General features: G+C 35.1%; 1 protein-coding gene across 4 annotated transcripts; it reads right to left on the bottom strand.

Moving 5' to 3' along the window:
- Positions 1-257: 257 nt before the first annotated feature.
- On the bottom strand, positions 258-18,286 carry LOC100370615 (APOBEC1 complementation factor). 4 transcript variants are annotated; one of them, XM_085501493.1, is made up of 9 exons: positions 18,182-18,286; positions 15,939-16,781; positions 7,948-8,122; positions 7,641-7,848; positions 7,343-7,496; positions 6,760-6,849; positions 4,602-4,731; positions 4,302-4,487; positions 258-3,177 (listed from the first exon to the last, which is right to left on the bottom strand). In XM_085501493.1, the coding sequence occupies exons 2-9, from the start codon at positions 16,680-16,682 to the stop codon at positions 3,080-3,082; spliced, it is 1,785 nt and encodes a 594-aa protein (XP_085357619.1). In that variant the 5' UTR covers positions 16,683-16,781; positions 18,182-18,286; the 3' UTR covers positions 258-3,079. The 4 variants fall into 4 exon arrangements, with proteins under 4 accessions (XP_085357619.1, XP_085357618.1, XP_006818852.1 ...); XM_085501492.1 differs by lacking the exon at positions 18,182-18,286 and adding an exon at positions 17,312-17,410; XM_085501494.1 differs by lacking the exon at positions 18,182-18,286 and adding an exon at positions 17,312-17,410 and having other exon boundaries at positions 3,071-3,177; positions 4,264-4,487.
- Between the last annotated feature and the right edge of the window lie 6,671 nt (positions 18,287-24,957).

The following is a 24,957-nucleotide window of genomic DNA, read 5'->3' on the forward strand; positions in this document are numbered from 1 at the left end:
GCAAATAATTAATGCGTTTACACCATGTTAGTTTCCATTGGGTTTGGGTGCATGTGTTTTCAGATCATATTATTAAAATAGATGTACAGTAATCAGTATATTTCATGTAATTCATCTTTCTACAATTCAAATCTGTGGAAAAGTAAATTAAAATCCTGGGCCAATGAGGATAATATTTTGTAAACTATTATTGATACGAATGTACGTAAGCAATTACAAAAGGGGCTCGGGTGTCAAAGAAATGAACACATACACAGTTGTTCCTCTTTCCACTATAGACTCTTTTTAATACAGTTTTTGTGATGGAACCTCCACTTTTACACATTTTACATTTTTCTTAAGATGAAAAAAATAACACCAGATTTTAACTTTTACAGTAGATCTTTTTTAAAAACTCTAAAATACAACACTTTGTACAACTTATGTGCAGACTCTAGGAAAAAAATACAATTACAAAGTTTTAAAAGAGGCTCACATAAGATGCAGACTATGGTGGTAGTATGTTGTGGCGCATTCGTTATTGGCAACTACACCTGTCTACTTTGTATAATTGGCCAAATTTCTTGTTTCAAGTACACGATTGATGAATTACAAGAACCAATCAAAATGCAGCTTTTCAGCTCCTTGATCTACTCAACACATTGGTCATGAACGAGAAGAACAAAACTTAACATTTCATCACAAACCTGTATGTACATGCACTGTCGTGCTAAAATCAATCATACATTGGATAAAGAGGGCGCTCTCCATCCCTACAGAACAGTTAAGATTACAAGAAATCAACCAATCAGAAACCATTAACATGTGCATGTACTCAGTCCATAAGAAGTAACATGCACTTTGATTGGTTGGTTGCTCTAGAATACAGAATACATAGTGTACATCCTGAGACAAGAGTGTTTGGAAGAAGATACGAAAAAGAACAAAAAAAAAAAAAATACTTCGATTTGTTTTCAACAAAATAAATGTAAACGCTTAAATATACAAACCCCAAATGAATGATGGCACTACTCAATAAGTGTTGGGGTGCAAAGTGGGACACTAGCGTTTCTCTAGGATGGCAATGGCCAACAAACTGCAACAAGTGGGGCTTACAACTAAGGACATAATAGCGTGTGTGATTCATATACTCTAAAGATCATTCATGTTTCTCTCGGGTAGCACTTTCTAATTTGACATGCTTTATATGAATTACTGTGTAAGGTGTCGCCCACAGTTGACACTGACACAACAATAACAATGCAGTACTCTTGATGCAGATGTATGACAAGCATTTCTATGGTTACGCTATTCTGTCCTTGATTGTAGTTTGGTATCAATGAAATTATTCTCATTTTTGTTTTCATCGGAGGAAAAAAAATCCTAAAAGATCAAACGCTTTCCATCAACTAAATCTAGTCAACTTTAAAAACAGTTAAAAATTCCAACAGGAAAATAATTGTTTTACTTGGAATATATTTTTTTCCTTTTCCAAAAAAATCAAACTTTGATTTTCCCTTTTTTTATAAACAGTTTTTAAACAATCAATAAACTGTTTAGATAATTGATGAAAAATGAGTTTTTTAGAACAAACCAAAAATGTTTGCAGAATGCTCAAAATAAGAACATGGCAATGAAACACAATTTCAAGGCAACGACGCAACATTAAAACATTGCAAAACAAACTACAGACAATTGTTTTTCCATAAAAACTTCAAGTTTGTTTTCTTAAGATGGAAGTCTTAAGCTGCACTTTCGTGACTAAGTTCTTTTCTAACATTTTAAAGCAAGTATTCAGAAACATATTGAGGAAATATTTTGCCAATATTGGCTACTGGTGGTTTAACACATCGCATCACCGGTTGATTTTCATTTTCGCTATACGTGGAAGCTTTTATCAGACGTTGCGCTAATATCACAATATTATTACGGTGAACTGATGATAGTAAAACTTTAGTCGATTGGAAGTTCAATTTTTGCAGCTTATACGTATTACCACCACACAGACTGCCAACATTTTTGGCAAGATGACAGTCCATTCTTCTTTTTTTTAAGTTTTTTTTTTACTCTTTAGTATATAGTACTGGATGGTTCGAAGTAAAGACACAACACCAAACAAAATTAAAAATAAAATATATAACTTGCACCAAATGAAATATTTAAAACATAAAATAATAATATGTAGAAGTATCTTTGAAAACTTAAGTTGCATCACAAACACCCATGATTTACCTGTTGAAGTAATCACTGATGTACACATCTGATTGCCTTCCCAGGTAGAAAAATAAAGCTCTGAAAATAAAGCTTTTTTTATAAAACTCTGTAATATATAATGAGGAAGATGTTTTCATTCACAATGGCTTAGTGTTTCTTACTATGGTTTGGTTTAGTTCATATCGTTTTGGGTGAATCTTCAGGAAATCATGGGTTGCTTCTTTTAATATTACATGTGGACTAGTTACTGTTCAAAAACATGATTTCTTTTTCCTGTGCATTGCCTTCTGATGCTGGTAGATACATGTAAACATCCTGGTCAAAGGCTGGTAAAGCCCATCTAAAGCAGGCAAGTGGGTTATTCTATATTGATGAAATTTACCAGAAAAACTGAACAAAAAAGTGTGTAAACATAACAGTTCAATCGAATAAACTATCAATGGAAAAAAAAACAACGCTGTCAATATTCTTGTGATATGTGTACCAGTACAGATTTGACAAATATGGATTACACGCATTCCAGTGTTTTTAACCTCAAAACAGACATTTTTTGATTGCACGAGTTCACCCAAGACGAATACAGGAAGAACTGCGGGAAAAAAAGGCTTTGGAAACTTCTGTCAAGAACAATAAGAGACTTAAGTTTTTATCCAGAAAGGTTTTAAAAAGTAACTGGTCTAATAAAAAATGCCAAATGTTAAATGGAAAACGTGAAGGAAAAGCAACAGCTTTATAACAGCATAAAATTGCAACAGTCAACTGTCCACATGCAAACACTTTTAAAACCAAAGTAATGGTAAGATAAAAATAATTTCTAAGAGTACCGTAACCAGTTTTATGTAACTAATGACTACTAAATATTTAAAAAATTTTAAGTAGAATATTTTCATGAATATTGTTGATACATCTCAGGGGTAGGAGGATAGCTTGCTTGATTGTAGTAAGGCGATGCTGTGGGTGTCTGGTTGTCTTGACTAAGACCACCTGTCAACAAAAAACGAAAAGAAATAGCAACACGGGATAAATTATTAGATTTGTTTCCAGTAAATTCTTATTTGTGAGACATTACAACACATAAAACACAGCAAAATGTAACATAATTGTATATTTGTTGCATCTTTTTTTGACAACTGGCCAAAACATGTTAGCATAATATCTTTAAAAACAAATTTAAACCATTTAATCCCTTGAACGCCATGGTTAATTTTGGCACATTTCACAAAATATTAAAGGTTGCAAAATTTCATAATTTGTTTTCCCAACAATTTGGATCAAGACCTGCAGACAGTGGAAAATCATCAAAGAAATTTGAACAATTTTTTAAAATGTAGTGCCAAAATCATGGCGCTTGAAGGATTAAAGTTGAAATAAACTAGCAAGACCTTTAACCCATGCAATGGTATTCTATGATGAAATGTGATGAGATGCAGAATTGCATGTACATTGCAGTTATAAGCAACAAATAATCCAGCCGAGCATCTTCTTATTATGTTTACACAATCCATTCTGCAAATATATACAAGTCTTAATTTCCCCCTCAAAATTTAAAACGTGAAAGTCAAGTAAATGCTTTCAAATCGCCATCAAAGTTAATGACCAAACTTTGCAGAATTTGTTGAAACGCATGAAAAATATTGCACACTATGCTTTGAATGCAGGTTTCTAAGTTTGCCAATCAATCATTTGAGGATGTTGTTGGTAGTTATGTTTTCAAAGCTATTTCTCAACTTAAAAATTATAATCAAGATGTTGAGACTAAATTGTACAAAAGTCGCTGAAAGGGCTGCCTGAAGAAAAGAACCCCAGGTAAATTATCAAAGGTTCAAAATATTCCTAAGGAAATTATGCCTATGCAAATTGTAGCATAATTCAATCAAGTAAATATGTCTTACATAACTTATTATAATAGCATTGATGTTTATACGCTGACTTAATAATTTTCTGAGTGATGTCTGAACTGAATAAACTCTCAATAGTTATATTTGCATTCAGAGCACAGGAGCAAGCTATGCGAATGGCATGCATGGATTTTGACGATGAACCTACGCATAGTTACATAGGTTCACATACCTATACAATCAAACAGTTGAAGATCACTGATCACTGACCTTGCAGCATTTTCCCTTGGGCCATTATAGATGGTGCGCTGGTGATCGGAACATAGGCTGGGTACGGTGTGGCTTCGGTGGCACGGGCACCACCATTAGCCATAGCATACCCAGTTGGTCCGATGGGGCGATCCTGGAAGTTTGATGGCGTAGTGGTCATGGTAACTGGTACCTCACCAGCAGAACCTACAAAGATCAAATATTTTATTGATTATACAGAATGAATGTTGGATTACCAAACTGCGAAAGCCAAGAGTCGATTTTTGTTTTAAATAGTTGTATGATTGCAAGCATACTTACCATCTAGTGGTACTCCCAGTTGAATAAGAACATACTCAGCTGCATAGCTTTTGGCTTCATCCACACTTGGACATAGTTTATTTGGTTGGAAGCTGTTTGGGAAATGATTGGCTAAAGCTGGTACCGAAACCTGATGAAAATGAACAAAAAAGTCCAAAATTCAACCAAAAGAAATTAAACAAACAGAAACACAAAAAAGTTGCTTAATTGTCAAAGTTTTGCATCTCACAACTGTCATGCAAGTTAGAGAAAAGGAAAAGATAAACAGAAAATGGTTTAATTAAATAAAAATAGATTATTAAGAAAGAAAGTATTTCAATTCTGTAAAATTTGCTTATTGTATAAAACCAAATGAAGCTTCTGTACTTTGCTTATAACTACCCCATTGTGGAGTACTATAGCCGAAGCACAGCAACAGACAAGACTATGACTTGAGTAGTCATTATAGTTTGTTACCTTGTACAGGAAAAGCTGAACATTCTCATGCCCCCTGGTGGAGTGCAGAGTGTATACCGGGTTTCCCCAGTTGTTCTTGTTACAGATCTCCTCCAAATACTAAGAGCAGAAAGAGAAAGGCAAGAAGAATTTGTTGAGGAGGGAATTTCAAACCAAACAGACGATTTGTTTGTTTCAGAGAGTAGATTGGTGAGAAAGTTACGACAAGAAAATAGTGAAATGTGATAAGACAGACACAAGCAGTTTGAGATGACAATGTCGCTGGACCATAAAGAGGGAGAGATGATGTCACTGGATTCTATGAAGTGTGAGATGATGTCACTGGACCCTAAGAAGTGTGAGATGACATCACTGGACTTTACAGTGTGAGATGATGTCACTGACTCTACGAAGAGTGAGATGATGTCACTGACTCTACGAAGTGTGAGATAATGTCACTGACTCCACAAAGTGTGAGATGATGTCACTGACTCTACTAAGTGTGAGATGTCACTAGACTCTATGATGTGTGAGATGATGTCACTGACTCTACGAAGTGTGAGATGATGTCACTGACTCTACGAACTGTGAGATGACGTCACTGGTCCCTAAGAAGTGTGAGATGACATCACTGGACCTTACAGTGTGAGATGATGTCACTGGATCCTGCAGAGTTTGAGATGATGATGATTTCCCTTGACGCTATGCTGTATTCTACAGATTGGGAGATGAGGAGGTTGCTGGACGCCACAGAGTGCAAGATGACGATGACCCTGGACCATATATTTATACTTAAATTGTGATTTTTAGTCATTTCAACAGAATCTCAAAAGAAAATGTCTCATTGATATAATTCTGATCAGAATTTCTTTAGTAAATCTATTAACATTGCCTCGATTATTAGTTTTGCAATCTTGCAGATGAACCCAAGACCAGAATCCCAGCACAAACAATTTTCAAGAAGCTGACATAACAGGTAGTTTTGATTGTGCAACAGGTGGTTGCACAGAATGTCAATCACATTAAGTTTTACAAGTAAACTAAAGCAAGACATATCATGGGTCATCTTATATTTCAAATCATCTTCGACAACTAGTGCCTCAAAATAGTATGAAATCTGAACGTTAAATAAATAGTCCCAGACATTTTGGGGGTAATTAAATTTGTTTTGGAAGTATTCACCTCACGACGTGAATGTACTAAAAAAACTTTGATTATGATGGTTATGATAGTGTTCAATGACATTTGGTCTGCAATGCTGCTAAACTGGGGCTAGGGAGTAATATTTAGAACTGATAAAAGATCTGTGAAAAACATCCCTAGCACCTAAAACCTATTAATTAAAACAAAAACTGGTGATTATTTGATTCACTAAAACTGGTGGAATATGATGATACCTGAAACAAATTCAATTGCAATATTTTAAATGATGTCTACAGATGATACTGAAAAACAACTACGCAATACTGATACCACTCAGGATGAAACAGGTTGTTTATTTCCCACCCAGTACCTTGGTAGCGTTGCATGGATGCCGTTATGTTTGAGTGATCAGGAAATGAAGAGTGAGCTTTTACTGGTTGAGTTAGGGTAATATAGACAAGCAGTGCATGGGAATGAGTTGATCATTAACTGAGGGTGGAATCTAGTGTGACTGCAAGCACAGAGAAGTGTTATTAAACGTCATGGCATTTCAGTTTATAGTTTCTCATTTTGTCTGTACCTGGGTTGCAGATTTGATGGCCGACGGTTTTAAAGTCAGTGGGTTAGTTGGTGTCAGTTCCATGCCAGGCACTATATCATAGAGTCGGGGCTATAGAGAATAAAAAAAAACACAATAGACAACAGTGCACATGCTAAAAATAACACATTTTAAAGCAAACAAGAAAAGACCAACCCATTTTCAGTGAGTAGATGCATATTTCAGTGTGAATGCTATGTGTATTTATATATTAACACTGTGGTGTCTATACTATCTAACTCAACCTGCTGGTATCAAATCCATTGCATGAGACGACATATAATAAAGTGTACAGGTGGCAATGCAGACGAGTGATGTAGTCATGTGATCTGTAGCAGCCAATCAGATAATAGGCAGGTGTTTATTTGTCTGAAGAGCTATGTTTAAAATATGATGAAGTGAAGGGGAAAAATGTAATCTTGACTGTAAAAATGCTAGTCCAAATGTACACTTTAATACTGTACTCTCATTTGGAGACAACCCTAATATCTCTACTGTAATTGACCGATCTGAGGCATCAAAAAAAAAAAGTCCACTACTTTCCAGGCATTTGACGCATTATTACCTCAACTGGGTTTTTCTTGTCATAGAATCCTCGTCCATATCCTCTTCCCATGTTATACGCCAAGTAACCACGACCTCCAGCTCCTCTTGAGCCCGCAGCGCTTCGACCGCGTCCTCGTATCATACCACCTCTAGCACTAGGGTGATTTTCAAATCTGATGTGAGAATAACACAACATATGTTACATATTGAATACAACCATGTTGTTTCTGAAACTTCATTTTATAGATTGTGAAAGTGAAACTTCTCCTTTATTTGATGAAAACTCTTAGGCATATCAAAATATTTATTCTACTTACTCTTGGTATCTGGTATTCGTTGCTTGTGGAAACTGGCCATAGTAATTAGCTGTCTGCGGTGGGCCATAGTTTGGATCGTAACCAAACGGTGCAACGTAGCCCTGAGAGAATGTGCCTCTTGCGCCGCCTCTGGTATAACGGACATAGTTCTCCCGATCCACTGGCTTGGCAAGAACCACTTCAACAACAGAACCATCAACATTGTGACCTGCAACAGAAATCAAATTGTTTTACAGTTTTCTAGAATTTCAACCCCCCAAAAAATGTATAAATAATAAATTCCAAGAGTTTTTTTTTGTTTATTTACCATTCATAGCATTGAGAGCATAGAGAGCATCTTCTCTTGTGACAAAATGAACAAATGCGTAGTCTCGGATCTTTTTTACTCTCTCTACTGAACCTTCCTTTAAACTGTTGAATTCTTTCTCGATTGTCTCTTCTGTCGTGTTAAGCATTAGATTACGAACGTATAGAACTTTAACCTACATGGATGGAGAAAGAAAACAAACTTGTTAATTATATCACAATGTATGTTCACAGGATTGTGTTAGGAGTATCATCTTCTATGTCTATTTCAGTGTTACAAACTAAAACATTTATATAGTCCAGTTGGATCAGCAATTTGACAGTTTATTAATTAAAATATTTGTTTATAAATTGGTAATATAATTAATGCAGGCCATCCATGATCCACCTCTACAATATAGCAAGTTTGTACATCCTCAATCATGTTTTACAGTTTAACATCAAGCAACAGTTTGACAGTCTATCTAACAATATTATGCTTATTTATTTTATATATTTTCTCAGAAGACAAAGAAATACAACCACAGAAGTTTTTGTGCACTGTGGTATAATCAGAAATGCAAACAAAAATAGATCAACAAATTGTTGATAAAATAAAATTTTGAGATTTTAAATAAACCAGAATTTTGGCATTAAAGATAGACAGGAGGTGTCTGAGATTTAGGGAATAATTGGATTGTTTATTTTTACTGGTATTTGCTTACATCCATAATTACTTCACTTCTTGTATAATACCAACAGTTTTGACAGATGGCAATTACTTTTCTTTCCTTACTGGGGGGGGGGGGTTGCGTCACTTATATTCTATGTAATCATTGGACGAAATATTTATGTATCTTAATCGGTTTCAAGCGAATATATTTCAATGAGATGGAATGAAAACCAGCTATTATAAAGCTAAACAACACTTTTCTTAAAACGTTATCCAAAGTATAAAAAGATATTTGGACTTCTGTCTGTCTTCCATTAGCCTCATAAATTACCTAATAACACATTATTATTTCAACAAACAGTTCACACCCACTGTACAGCTCGGCTTGGGGTTAACAGTGAGGTGATTGTAGCATTGTAGCAATCAAATTATGTAAGAATTAAATGGGATACATAGATATATGCATTCAAAATTCATTAATTTAGCATAAAATTGCATAAAACAAGGAAATATAAATATATACACAAAAAAATCGCTGACCCAAAAGTAATTTTAAAAAAAAATCCTGTATGTAATTCAATTATGAAATGAAACTAGGGTCAATTTTAACAACTCCCCTTTTAACTTAACCTTTGACCTTAGTACATAGATCATATAATATGTCCCACCAAGAAGGATTACTGTGACTTTTTTGCTGAGCTGACTTTTTTTTTTAAATATTATATGATGAACAACTTAACCAAATTGTTGACAATGTTAGCAACTTGATATTAATGGTGGTGATCATATATAATTCGTTAGTTGGGTCAGCAGAAAGGCGTGTTCATGCATATCTAGGTACAGAGTACGAATGTTATATTTGCATAGTTAAAGTTACAATGTTTGCTAATAGCAAGGGAGATAGGAATAGTAGGGTAGGGTAAATACCAAGGATTAGCCAGAGTTTTTGGTACAGGTCACGGATACAATGATAAGGAAAACCAGACAACCCTTCCCTTCATCCCAGTACTTTTATATACAGGGACATCTACCTTACATTTCTTACATTTTTTTTTTCAAAAGATTATAAATGTAAAAAATTTACTAATAATCGGGATTTATTGATATGAAAAGTCAGTATTAGATACTGCATTTGAACTTAGATCATCGTACAGTACAGACACAGACCCAAGAGAAAAAAACACTGAACGATACTCTCTGACTCACATTTTCAACATAGTGACTATTATTACAATAAGAGAGAGGTTTTGAGAATATCGAAGATAAGAGTGAAAACAAACATGGGCTGGGTCAAAATACATATATGACTCATTTCAGAGGGGTCACCTTCTCTGGCTACCAAGAAATGAAATAAATATTAAGTCTTAAGTTTGGTCATGGTGTGTTGCACATGTAGACAGACTGATTAATGGCATGTCGGTTTAATGAGTCAATATTAGTTAAACTGTTATCAACTTGATGATGAGTAAGACATAATGTACCTTAGGGCATGCCACTTGCAAATTTATTCACAGTTTTCACACTGAATAAAACTAATATTATTTACCCTGTGTATATTTATCACTGACTAACTGTGAAAGTGATTTGTTCTGTCATATATGAAATATAATTTTAATAGATTATTAAATAGTTATTTCAATTGAAAACTTAAGCCTATGCAACAGTAAATGAAATGTAACAAATAACCGATATTTGGCTGGGTCACAGCATACCAGCAAAATCTTCATTCAACACTTCACCACCTTTCTAAATCTGAACACTGTGTTTGGGGTCACAATCTTCTTTTTTATTTGATTTATATAACAACTTGTTGTGAAACGAAAAAGGAAGTAGGGCTAGAATTCAGACAAATTCATCACAAGTGTCTACATGTTAAATGTATATGTAATGTGTGAGAAAATTTAAATAAAAGCACAAATTCAATGAAATTTTTCAAATAAGAAAAAATGTGTTCATCCATTTTGGAAACAAACACTTTTTTCTAGGTGTCATGTGACTTCACCTGCTGACACTCAAGGTCAATTAATTGTAAGGATTATACCCTTTAAAAGTACTTTATTATATTAACAATGAACATACCTATATTTTTTCAGATATTCTAATTATTATGAAATATTAATATTTTAAATAACAGATTAAACACTAATCCCTAACTCATTTTCTTTTTACTATTTTTAGTTTATTCACAATTTCAAAACATTACTGTTCTGTTCCATGAACAAAATGATAAACTAACATATTGCGAACCGCATTGGCCGAATGTTTTTTTGTAACTTTAGCTCAACTCGAGTAAATGACTGATGACAAGACAGAAAATTGTAGCCACGTAGCATGGTATTTCAGCCACAATAGCATATCTTATCTGGAAGCAAACAGAAATGTTCTTTGGACCGGACAAAATAAATAACATGAATTTTGGATTACTTTCAAGATACCGGTAGTTGTAATCAAAGTAAGACCCTTGTTTTACTCTTGACTGGACCCATCATGTGATTAAGTTAAAAAAAATAGTTTTGCAAATTGACTGATTGTTTTTCCGTAGGAGAACCATTGCTATTAATTATTCATGAAATGCGTTGATTGAGGTGACACTTTAAATACCAGAAACTTAATCAAATCTCTATTCAATCATAAAAGCATTCATTGAAAAAAAAATAAGTACCCAGACACACAGACAAAATACCATTAATGTCCAATTACATGACAGCCCAAAATTGGTATTTAAGTAGGTACATTATAATTAATATACAATCAGCTATGCATGTCTAAACCACCGTCCCTCACAGTGTTGGGGGGACGGTATCTGAACAAAATCTACAGATGGCTGAAAAAATTATTGTTGCTCAAACAAGAATTTATTTCTAGGTATCTACAGATTAAATACAGGCCATGTGTTCATACTCATTTAGTATACCAAGAGTTGTAAATATCATTTATATATATATATATTGCAAAATATTGCAAACAGCAATGGATGGCCTTTTAAAACCCTATAGATAAGAGAATTAATATGCGTGTCACAAGACTATCTGAACTTTGGTCTGCATCAAGATAATCTCATTTATGCATTCTGGTACACAATGAAGTTCACAAAATGCTTGTTTGGGCAGGCCTTACACATATTATAGTCATCTACAGATACCTTGCATACCTATAGCTACCTACGCTGACCTCTGTCTCTATTCAACCACTGCTAGTCCATTCATGTTTTAACTGTTCAATGCCCATGCTTTTCAGCTTCTAACAATACCATTTGTAATTTTACTGTACGAGTTCTATTACTTTCTCGTTGCAATGTAACAAATAGGTAAGAACTTTGTTGTAAACAATACAATTTCCATTGAAGACGCGAGATAATAATTTTTGAGCAAAAAAATAAATAAATAATCATTACTGTATGCTTCTCTTCACGCTTAAAAAAAACATTTCTAATTATACTATGAGCTAGTTTTTTTACTTTATTCAATTGAATTATTAAATTTTAAATCTAGGGTGACAATGCCAGTGCTTTTGGAAAAGCAGTTTCAAATATTTTTGGTTTGTAACTATATAAACTTATAAAAACTGCCAGTGACCAATGAGAACAATTGCTGTGACATCACCACAGATGAAAACACGCCTTTGAAAGAATCGACTGAGTCTGCGTGTATGCAGTGGGAAGTTCAAAAATTACCAGAATCTGAATGACTTTGAGGCATATTGTGGAACACCACACAAATTATTATAGCCAATCCAATTTGTCTCAACTTTATAAACAACTTTTAAAATACGGAAACAACTTTTTTGATGTATTCTAGTAAACGCTAAAATTATTCGGACTATGTACATTTCACTATATAATAAACAGTAGCAGCAATAGAGACAACACATGATTTATAATATGAGACGACAAAAAAAGCGGTTCCCATACTTATTTCCATGGCAACAAAGACTGCCATCTGAATTAGAAAGATATACATGCATAGAAAACTGCTAGCACACACAGTCCTGTGAATGCCTCTATGTCATATAAGTTTTTCAAATAGAATTTATTTTTTAGTTAGGATTAGTACAATCCCATAATGCCTCTCTCTTCACTACACTTTACCATTAGTGGGACTGAGAGAAATTGACATCACATCGCCTGTATATACTCTGTCCAGGCAGCATACCTGAATTGAAATGTTAATATCAATATGAAAATGTGAACTAGGTTTAACTTTTAAATGATGAATAAAATTAACTATTTATTTACTTTTGTAAACTTGTGAATGAAATCCTAATCACTCAAGTAGTACAAAAATAAAATTTTATTTGTTCCTTATGGTACCTAAAATATAATTGTGTTTTGTATATGTTTTTATAATCTGCATGTAATTTATATGAACTACTGTAAAATCATTAATTGTCACTAGTATTTAATTTCACTATTTGATCTAATTCATTCAGTTTTAAATTCACAGATTTGCCAATAAAACAATAATAAGTTCAATAAAATTGTTACAACTTCAGATGGATAAATTTAATATTACGTTTTTTAACTAGACAAATTAAAACTCACTGTATAATAAATGAGTTTACAGTATTGCGACTATGTTAACTGTTAATACAACATGAACAAATCTAAATCCGAATAAATTATATACTTTAAAATCGCAGGTGTATTTAACCTGGGGCAGGTTTACCCCAAACACCAAACTAAACAGATAGCGTAACTGTGATCGTCACGCTAAAAAGTCAATTTGTTTCACAATACAATACTCTATAATCCTTCAAGTAGGACAGATTTAAGGTGAACACACAATGAAGTTGTACTGGCTATTGTCACTGTCTACATCACACTAAGTATGCTACGATAGTTTATAAATTTTCACTCATCTCCAATAGTCATGTCTACCATATATTTGAATAATGGCTGTTTTTTTTTTTCATTTTATTATGTGTTTATCTAAGACAAACTAACAACTCATAAAGAAAAGTGGAAGAATTCCAAACCACAATGTGATATTCATTAGAACTCATTATCCTTGTAAAGCAAGCAGTAATTACCGAATTCAAGTGGATTATTTTCCTAGTTTACCTACAATCAAACTGGAGTGAGACTAAAATATATCTTAGTAATGCATGTACTAATAACACGTGTTACAAGTCATCTGCATATACATGGTGGCTTCAGACCACAATGGTTTCTAGCTGGCACAGCTCCAACGACATTTAAACAGCAATAAGAATAAACCGATATTCTTTTAAACTCGCTGCTATCAAACTAATCATCGGCCATGCGAATGTTAAGATACCAGGATATATAGAAGACCTTCAATTTTTATTTTATGTGTCATTGTTACTTTATTCTTTAATGTTTTTCTGGGACAAAGTGAAAGAAATTCAACCACACCTTCAAGTCATCACAGGTACAACAATGGTTCAATAGACAGTAAACCACAGAAAGCACAACAACCATGTTGGCATTTGTCCAACATTGTTATGCTCTATGCTAAGAGAAATGATTTGAAATATACAAGGAATTTAATGTTAATAAAAGACATTATGCTTTCTTCAAGTTCATCTTTCTGTTTTGGTGATGCTAATGACCATGAACTTACTGCAGCAATAAAAAGTGTTGTTCAGCAATACCACAAAGGTCACTTAGGTGTTTTTAACATTTTGTTATCAAATGTCACGTGATCATTAGAAAATAATTTTTATGATATATGTTTCCTTTTTTAAAAGTACTAGTTTACATGGTCCCATGTGACAAATCTTGTCACTCAGAGGGATTACTCAGTAAATGTGAGTTTTCAAAACTGTAAATATTGCCTATGTTAAAAATATGATTTCTTAAGATGCTCTGCATATTAGGCCAAATAGCCTACCCTAAATTTTTTTGATCAAACATGAATAATGAAATTAACATGAAATTAATTTCATTATCTTTAATTTTAGAATTATGGACAAATTGCGAAAATTTTACTGTAAACATCATTAAACATGTTTGTTTTTTTGTCTTAAGTAACCAGCAAGTTAGCTCAAATTAAATGATGTCCAATGGAAATCAAAATGTGAACTACCCTACATGGTTTTCATAGTGCATGTCATACACTTTTATTTTTGGGGGGTATAAATAAATGCAATTATACCATTTATACTTGCCACGTGGTCGCCATTATAGAACAACCACGTGCTACAGCAGATGACAGTATTATCTGATTTTCAAAACTGCCTTAATAATAGGTATATGCAAAACACCCAGTAATCTTAAGTGTGAACCAGTTACACTGTCAGATCCAATAAATTATCTCAAACATTATGGCAGTGCAGAAGTTTTGTCTAGTCATAGACTGTCTCCATGGGGGAGATCAGACAGTTTTTTTTTTTATTGCTGCAGCCACCCCAGCTACCCACTGGCAGTTTAATGTGTGGGATTTATACAAGACAAATTCCTAGCAACTTATTAACTATAGTGCAAGGTTAACTATTAACATGTATGAAGCATGGTGCGGTTGCATTTACCATGTTCTTACACAACCTAAAAAAACAACCATGCATATAAACATGAAATAATTGTTATAATAAAATGCCTATTTCCAATATTTTATAGGTTACAGTCATTGTACGTGATGTTAGGCAAGTAGTAAAGCAATCAGCAATTGGAATTGAGTCAGTACAGGCCCGCCATGTTGAATCAAGATCCACCCTCTCATTCGAAGCACTATTCGGATCCGCCACCCGCTTTTTAAATTCCAAAATTTATAAATGTCTTTATAAAATAATTGTTCTCATTTCACTACTAACATCTCTGGGGGAATCACTTGCGAATCGCATTCGGTGTTGCTGTGTTAATTTTAGAATGTATCTAACAATATTTCTGTCCAGAATTGTTTAACAGGTCAGACAAAAATAAAGTCAACAGCCAGAAGGTATTAAAAGAGACGGTACCGTCGTTATAAACATCGCAAATGCCACGTTTCCATATTATTTTGGACAAACCTGCTTTAACTAGGAATGTTCTTATATTTTAAACAAAATTCGAGTATATTTGGAGAGTTTTTGCAGAAAAGCGGTAAATTTTTAGTGTCGGCACTGAGGCTGCGACACTGGATACAAATGAGAACGCAATTGTCAGTCTCGAGGGTAAAATTAGCGTCATTCAGTTTTTAGGTCACTCCTTTTTCACTCGGATGATTAGTTGTATTACAAAATGAAGCAATAAACTAACTGTTTGAAAATAACACTACTTCTCAGAAGAGTTTTTAATTCGGGAAGTTTCATTATATTCGAGTGATATCGTCGATAACAGGTTGCACATTTCAAAACATGAATCGAGTCAGGTGTGCAAACGATGTATACGGATGGTTACTCACCGTTTTCATTATATCCTCGTCAACTTCTTGCTCTGGTTCGGCCCAGTCGACGGCAATCTGATGACCCCATAGCTGTATTCTTCCTGGGATGAGTTTTCTTCGTGCCATCGCAGCAGCTCTATGATTTTCATATTCAACGAAGGCGAAACCACGGTTCTTAGTTTTGTCTGTTGCACTTGGATACACGATTACATCGACAACTCCTTCCGTAACTTTTTGCATTTCGTGTAGGATTTCGTCCCTTTTCTTGTTTTTTGGTATGCCTCCAACGAACAAGCGACAATTGTCAACACTAGCACAGACGCCCAAGTATCGTCCCTTGCGAATTTCGTAATTGTTCAGTTGTTTTATAGCCTTTTTGGCGTCTTCCTTGTTCGTATACATGACGAAGGCATATCCCCGATTGTTTCCGCTGAAATCCATCATTAGACGCATTTCATAGATCAGACCTACGGACATGAATACTGGAACCAGTTCGTCCTCAAACAAATCTCGTGGTATCTTGCCCACAAATATTTCACAGCCACGACCCGGGGTAATCCCTTCCCAGTTCGGGGGAGGGCCTCCATATTTTCGCTGTCCATTTTCTTGGATAATGTTGTACCCCGTTCGTTCCATCAAAGACAATAAAGCCGTCTCGTTTCTTGCTCCGGCAATCCCTTCTGGAGGCTGTGTTTTCCCGCTGATGGTCTCCATGTTGCTTGCCTGGCTGTTTGGCACAACTACGCTATCTTCAGCGGTCATCGTGATGGACTTTGAGTTTGAAATAGCATGTATAGCTGGTATGCGTTGGTATACTGTTCTTGCGATATCTCCACTGCGCTATGAACAAACTGTGTCAACCTATAGGGCATGCAAATGAAACAGGCAATCTTATTGGCAGAAAGTTGTCAGATGACCTCGCGCAGAATGCGCAAAAACACGTCTAGTTTTGAACAATTTGCAACACATCCCAAAGTTTCTTAAAGGGCTCTATTATACAAAGTGTGAAACCTGACATACTTTAAAAAAAAATGTCTTGACACGCCGTGTTGGAGCAAGTTTAACGGGTCAATACCCATTGGCCAATCGGATCTATTGTTATATTCACGAGTTTTATTTCTACCCCAACCCTTGAGAACAGATTAACACATTATCAATTGAAAATGTCCACACACAATCAGACGATTACTATGTGGTGAGACCAATCTAGAAACAAATATATTTTAAACTGTCGCTAAAATACAAACCTAAAAATAAAATTTGATCATGTTTAAGACTGTTGAAGACTTTTTTTTTTTGACTACGTGGTCTGCCGTCGGGTCTGATTAATTACCCGTGCAATTCGGCTGCAACTGTTATCAAATTTTAACATCAGAATGTAGTTTACTTACCTGGAGACGCGTGTCTACGTTGTTAAGGACGAGAGACCTTGCTTCTCGTAGTACCTATCCTAGTTGAACTACGGGACTGGTGAAAGTGCCAACTGAATACCCAAGGTGTTTACTATGATGTATTGTGTTGCTAATGTTTTGCGGCCTTTTTTTCTTTTGAAAGCAAGGGGTCATTATTTAACAATGGTAATCTCAAAGTTCCCGCCTCTATCTGTCGAAACACGTTCATTCATATCGTGCCTAACCCCGTGGTGGCGCGAAATTTTAATGTTTTCTCTTTTAATTCTAATAACGGGCACTCGGTTTTTAAACTGTCCACCAATGAAACATATACTATATAAATGTTGGCACGTGTTGTTAGATAGTGAGTTCAATGACGTTCCGTATATTACAATATCCTCGTTCGCCAAAGCAATGCCACTATTATTAAGCTTATCACAAATTTAAAAAAAAAATCGTCGCATGAAATTCAAAGTAAATGACCCATACCATTTGAAAGTATTAAGATGGACGGTATACAGATACATACCGAATAATACCCGCAACATGTTGAACACACGCCGTTCTTAGCGAAAATAATTCTAAACAGTTCCACGCAAATGTATGACAATGTCCGGTCACCATGTCGGATCATTGAGCCATATACAATGACAGTCTCGTGAATTAATTTAATTGTTTTGAAATATCTAGTTATACACAAGCCACCAATGTTTGTTTAAAGCCACGCTGTATACTGGGTTGCCGGTGTGCTGTAGCTTTAGTGTTGTGTTGGTTCAAGGAACTCATTCGCCAATGTGCTGATACGATCCTTGACATTGTTGATAAAACATAACAGCTCACGGTAACAGCTATTGTAAATCCCGTACTCACCTGTAATAGACTGTCTGGGTTGTATGCGTACAGTGGTTACGTAGCGTCCGAGTTACTAGTACGACACGATGCAATGTCACAACTCAACACTTTCCCGGGATGACTGACCTCACCCACGCTTTGCACAAATACGTACTGGTAGTCTCAGCGACCTCCCCGGGTCATACTTACTGCCGACACTTTTTAGTAGCGCCTTTCTCGTAAAAATATTTTAACAAGTGTGTAATAAATGTATAACCGCGGACGATTATGGACGATAATGTGTGAGGCAATATTTTTTCATTTTTTTTTCATTTCATTATGAGTTGCTTTTAAAATATCGCCCGCTGTTGTGTACAAACAAGTGAAGAGATCCGAGCACGTCGGGGGCATGCATGGCTGATACGCGAATGAATTGAAGCAACATGCACGAACAGGCCCACTTACTATTGTGCGCTGGTTATGCTGATGAATTAGACAAACACCCTTTGACATATGCAATTCAACGCCATACAAGCAGTCAATAGGCTCGTCGGTTCTATTTCGATTCATTCTTTTGCCGATAAAAAAGTGAGACTGGAGTAAGAAACAATAGATAGACAAACAACAACGCGAAATACCAATAGGCGCATATGAACGAGTAGGTAGTTTGTGCGTTGCTAGGGGTGGGACTTAAAAAAGTTGTTTGATGGTAGTTGGACAACTAATGTACGAGTGATGTGTCCCAGAATGGAGTCATTCTAACTGTAAAATGCTGCTATGGAAACGTATAAACAACGCATATTGACGGTCCTGTGGTTTACATTACAAAACACCGCTGGCATGATTACGCTGTGAATAAACTTTTCCACGTGTGATGAGTGTACCTCTCATGTGAACTCTCTATCTCTCTAATGTAAAATACACTGTACAATAATTGTACGCACACGGTTCTGATGCTATTATAAAGACTAAATAAAAATTAAAAAACAATATTTCAGAATTAAAGTTGAACTCGGAGTTGAGAAAGAGTTTTGACATCTTCTACTGTAAGACATTGATAAATAGAGATACAACACTTTAGTTTAGACTGTAAATACTAAACACACTGACTAAGCTGACGTGCACAAACACGACCGTGAATACAAAACGCACCCCACTGCGCTGCACTATGGAAAACTGACTCGAAGGCCATCGATGATTAGCTACAATTCTAGTGTAATCTTGTAAGTTAATAATGTCTGGACGATTACACTTCAAGTGACAGTCTGATTCGATACACGCATGTTTTTTTTTTCAATTATTGGATTCAAACTAGATCGACACGAGTAATCCCTCGTTTGTTTATTCCTCTTTACCTAGTTCCACGATAAAGTATTTAAATTACAAGGCTTACATGGATGGAGTACTACACGTATGCCCGCTAGATACTTTTGTAACCATGTTCGCCCATCTTGACATCGTCAATTGCACTGGACAACTTGAGCCATCATACGTGTAATACGAATTTTACAAATGTGAACTTTCTTGAGACATGAATAATTTTAAGATTAACATTTTACTTCTTTAAAAAAAATATTTTCGGTTTACTTGCACACACGATAAATTACCTTAATCACATGTACATGTAATGTGGCGAGAATGTTGACGTCATGATCCAGTGTATGGACTCGGACTTCTCATTGGTGGATGTATTGATACAGCAGATATTCGTATACATTATATAATAAACAAACAATGTATAAACAAACAAGCAATCACAATATAGAAAAGCAATTATTTGAATAAAATGTGATCCTGAATTTATTCTCGCTATTTGACTATGGTGATCAAAACTTATAACAATTAGGAGTGCGATGAAGTGGGCATGAAAGTGATAGCCTCAAAAGATACAAACTTAGAAATGAACATAACTTCTTTCGAGGGGCAGAAAAAAAAAACGTTGTAATAAAACAAATATTATTTACATGCCGTCCGCAACACTCTGAAACGGGGTTATAAATCTCAAGACACAGTTTTTGAATTACCTGGAATCGAATTGTATAGAGATGGGACATGTCAGAACCGGTACACCTCTACAAGGACACAGTGATCGAGGTTGCTCAGTTAAAACGTGCCAAAGCCATGCAATAATATAACAGAAATTTACTATAATCAGAGTAGGACACCGAACATGGTGAACGTACTATCGAATTAAACAAACAAATACTCATGGTCGAGACTTTTACTAAGGCCAATCGGTTGACCTCCAATGACCGGTTTTAGCGAGGATCATGAAGTGTTTTTTCTCACTGAGCCGAGCTTTCTTGTATAGATGTGCAGACGCGACGTTTCATTGTTAGTCATCATATTGACAAACTCTTAAACTTTACACCAAATATAGACTGTAGTGATTTCATTGAATGATCACAACGTATTATTAACGTCAAATCTAGACCTGGTTTTACTAAGGTGTCACAGTGGGTTTTGCTCGTAGTAGGAAGCAGACAATATCGAAAAACAAAACACGACGTGTAAATAAAAACTGAATGATGTATATATGGACGACGACTCGGAGCTGTTTGCAAAAACTTTAAATATAGACTTTATCATTAATTATGATACAAACTGGGTTATCAGTCGCCAGACCTTGATCTGTCCTTTAACCTTTAAGCAAGAAATTGACAAGATTGGCTAACGTTGATGTCAATGACAGTCAATCTACTTGAACTTGTTTGAACACGATTTGCTGGATTGTAATATTCGTAATTGAGGCCACGAACGTGATGTGGGACATTAAACTGAAAATAGATCCATGCGCCATGTCGGTCAATTAATATGTAAACATTACTAGAATGAGTAAGACGTCGTTAGGCGACTATCTAGTGCTGTGTTGAATTAGCTGCGTTCCGTTCATGGATAAAGTGAAAATAACAGTAATCAAATCTATCAGAATTGTTTAATATGTTAATGAACCACATGTTAACTGTTATAAATTACCAAGACCACTAATGTCGATCTGTTTTTTAAGACACTCACTAATATATCGCATACTATTAAATGATGCCATAGATTGTACTTTAAAACACACACACACAATATCATAACTTATTTTCTGTGTATCAATTTATATTACAGTTTTCAAATATTTGTTCGAAGGATTGTCTGCGAACTTCAAGGAAGCCATACTACCTGTTGGATTTCCACGAAGACAAGGGTATTCTCAAACATGTCGCTAGAGGGCGCATACGTATGTACTAGTTTGTAAGAAATGTGTGTACCATAAATGGGGGGGGGGGTGGCGTTGAGAATAGGGTTTCACACTTATCTCAACCCTAACGAGCGTAAAGTTCAAGGCGCGTAAAACAAGGGACTGTCAATCAAAGGAACAGGAAACAAATAAATGATATAAAGAAACTGCTTATATTACTCGTCACTGGAAAAGTTTACTAATGTTGTGCGTGTTATGTGCTCGCTCGAAGTTGGTTCATAACGCGCATGGTCACCAGCACATCCACATTCAATTTTGTAACAACAATGTTGGTCTGAAATATGCAGTAATCTAACATTTACCAATCAAGTCCAGGTGCGATGAATAGTTTAAGAAATATTTTGGTCATTATAAAAATGCCCAGGCACGGACAGAAATGGCGGATTCGATGAAATAATAGGACAACAGTATCATGTGACATTGAATCCCGCGCCGAGCAGTGTATCATGTAACTTATACATGACACTAAATAAGTAAACTACTGCATCCCAATAGGTCAAAAGCCACTAATTTCACGTCGTACAAAAGATATACGAAATATCACATATAATAAAAAAAAATGCACGTTTGTCAACCGCACTTCGGTAACAGTGTAATATGGATGGTGTCATTGTATTTCAATTCAGAGGTCTCTACAGTGAAGTGTACAACACCGAGGCATTGCTGCTAAATGTATTTATAACAATTTATGATTTCCAATCATCAGCTTTTCCCCAATTCAAATATTTAATAGGTAAACATTATTAAGAGGTTAACATATCTACACCCATGGTGTACAATCCGTGACACCTGACGGCCTTTCATTTTCCCTTGTGTGTATCAAATAAACAAGATGGAATTATGGCAAAACGTCATGTTTTATCTTTGAAATTTACACTTAGACTATGAAAAATATCCATATTTAATGCTTCAAGTAATAAAGCCACAGCGGTTTTATTCCATTTTAAATTACCCCTACATCTGCCCTACATAGTGTGGCTATTCATTATTTTATTCTCATTATCACAGTTAAACTTTCAAAATACGAGCTTAATGTATTAAATTGGACCGAGCGCGTACTACAACAAATTGGAATATTGGAGTCAAATTTCATTATTTTATCGGGGTCGTGGCCTGTTTTCAAGATAAACAAAAAACCCAACCTGCAAGATTTGATACAAGGTAGCATTGCCATGTCCGGCCCTTTGACATGGAAACATTCTCGACGGGGGAACCGGACAGAGACCCAAGCCAGCTGAAAACTGAAAAAGTCTAATTGGTTAAACGATTGATTTGGAGTCATCTACTTAAGAGTAGAATGTCATTTAAGCCACACCTCTAATATTACGGCGTTTTCTATTGGCTGGAAGTTGAAATATGTCGACTTGACTTGCACTGGACACAGGACGAAACAGCGCATAGAACAGTATGAAGCTCGCTCGTAAGGGATGTACCATTAAATTTTGGTAAGGGGATGGTCACAAAAAAAAAATTTAGATAAATAATCTTTAAAAAAAATAATCACAACAATACTTGCGGGAAAAAAATAATTTGAGAGAGGTGACTGGAAAAAACACACACCAAAGTTGTTAGTTTATATAGGCAATGCTTAACTAAGTATCCACTAAAAATAATAATAGAAATTGGATTTTGTAAAAAAAAAATAACGTAAACATATTCTGTGCAAAAAAAAATTAAATTAGGAATTTGGATAGTAAAAAAAAAATTCTTCTTGGTCTGACCAACCCCTCCCAAGATCTAATGGTCCATCCCTAATAGTCACGGTGGTTGGGGTTGGTATGATGACACCGGGTGTTTTGACATCCCCGAGCACCTCAGGGATATGTGTATGCAGTCTGTGGATTAGCGCTGCTGTCGACCACCTCAAGTCAATTCCCATCTGCATTAACCATTGATTGAATATAGTTGCTATCCAACTTCAGGGCGGAATCTATACCGATACACATTGAATATTGAAATTTTGATTTCAATATATCAATTTTCAATTTAGATTTGTGCGCTATACACTCGACAATGTTGAATTCATCACATATTGTGATATGTTCATGGGGACGTTCGTATATAAATAATAAATGGCCGTATTATATACCACAGCTAATGTCATTTTCTATAAAGTATTTCAATTTGAAAATACGGGTAAAATTCAATTTCCGTTGTCGTTTTCAATATTGAAAAATAATTTTTTAATCATAATCATATTTACTTTATGTGCCATGTATTTTATATAATGAATTGTGTACGTACACGCCTTCACGTGACAGCAACTGCGATCGGCCACATCATGTCCCGGCATCATGCATATTCAAAATTAAACTGATTGGACACTGTTGTACTATCTCACAAATATTATTTAGAAGTAACGATGATGTCACAATACTAATTCTGGATTGGTCTTTTTGAACTCTAACAACCATTTTAGTTGGAAAATGTTCCACCCTCTCAATGGTGCGATTGAAACAGCTCACACGTGTTAGATTTGGAAACATGTGCATTTATTCAAGGCGCGATGTAATTGCGCGTGACGTTCTTTGATTAGCTAGTTGGATTCAACTGCGATGATTGAAATTTATAAAAACAAGGAAACAGGGTTGTGGTCGTGTCAGTAACTGTCAGATGAAATAAATACACCAGATTCAACATTGTTATATCTGAAATGATGCTCAACAGCCCGGGATTGCCATTGTTTTATAGATCAAAACCAGAACAGTTTATTTTTATTTTAAGTTGTAAATGTTATGGCCGAATTTTACAGCTGAAGTTTCGTTCTTTTGTATTCCAATAAATGGCGCTCTCTAAGTGACAGAGCACTTCTATGGCGTGAAATGACGTACATAGGTCTTTCAACCAACAACTTTGTGTGGTTGTTAGTCACAAATAATATAGTAAAATCGTCAAAAAACAAACAATCTTTTTTGATGCAAGACGATATCGACACTCTGAACGGTTGTCATGTCGCCCACTGTCATAAAAGTGCTCCGTCACCAGAGGGCGCAATTCATGGAAGTGAAATTTGAATACTAGTAACTTGATGGCGTAGAATAATGGACTTTTTAGAATATCTGCCCACGTGTCACCAATTGTATGTCCCGCTTTTGAAAATATCTATCATGCATTTTTATTGAACAAGCAAATTTTCAGCATAAAAAACTCATTCTTGCAGCTGTCCTGTCCATTTTTTTGTAACTTGTTTTTATGTTCCAACAAGGTGTCCGACACTCTTAGGATATTTTCAACCCAGTAGTGGGTCGTAATGTTAATTGCTAAGGTGCATGTGGACTTTCAATGACATTTCATCTAAATGCAATATTTTTTTTCAAAACTCAAATTTCGCCTACTTGATTACTTTAACTTTATATAATTGCTTTGTTAGCATAATATTGTAGTTTTGTAATTCATATTTTTTAGTTACTAATTGGTCCCTTTGATCTGAATAAAAAAAAAAAATCCTGTGTCAAATGCTAAGGTTGTTGGGACTCAACAAATGTAGCATCACCATAGCGCCCTCAACAGACCACTTGATGTCAATAAGATTCAAGTGGTATCAGAACATTCAAATTCGTATATTTTA

The sequence above is a fragment of the Saccoglossus kowalevskii genome, chromosome 7, assembly GCF_978046115.1.
Source record: "Saccoglossus kowalevskii chromosome 7, keSacKowa6.1, whole genome shotgun sequence".
Taxonomy (NCBI): Eukaryota; Metazoa; Hemichordata; class Enteropneusta; family Harrimaniidae; genus Saccoglossus; species Saccoglossus kowalevskii.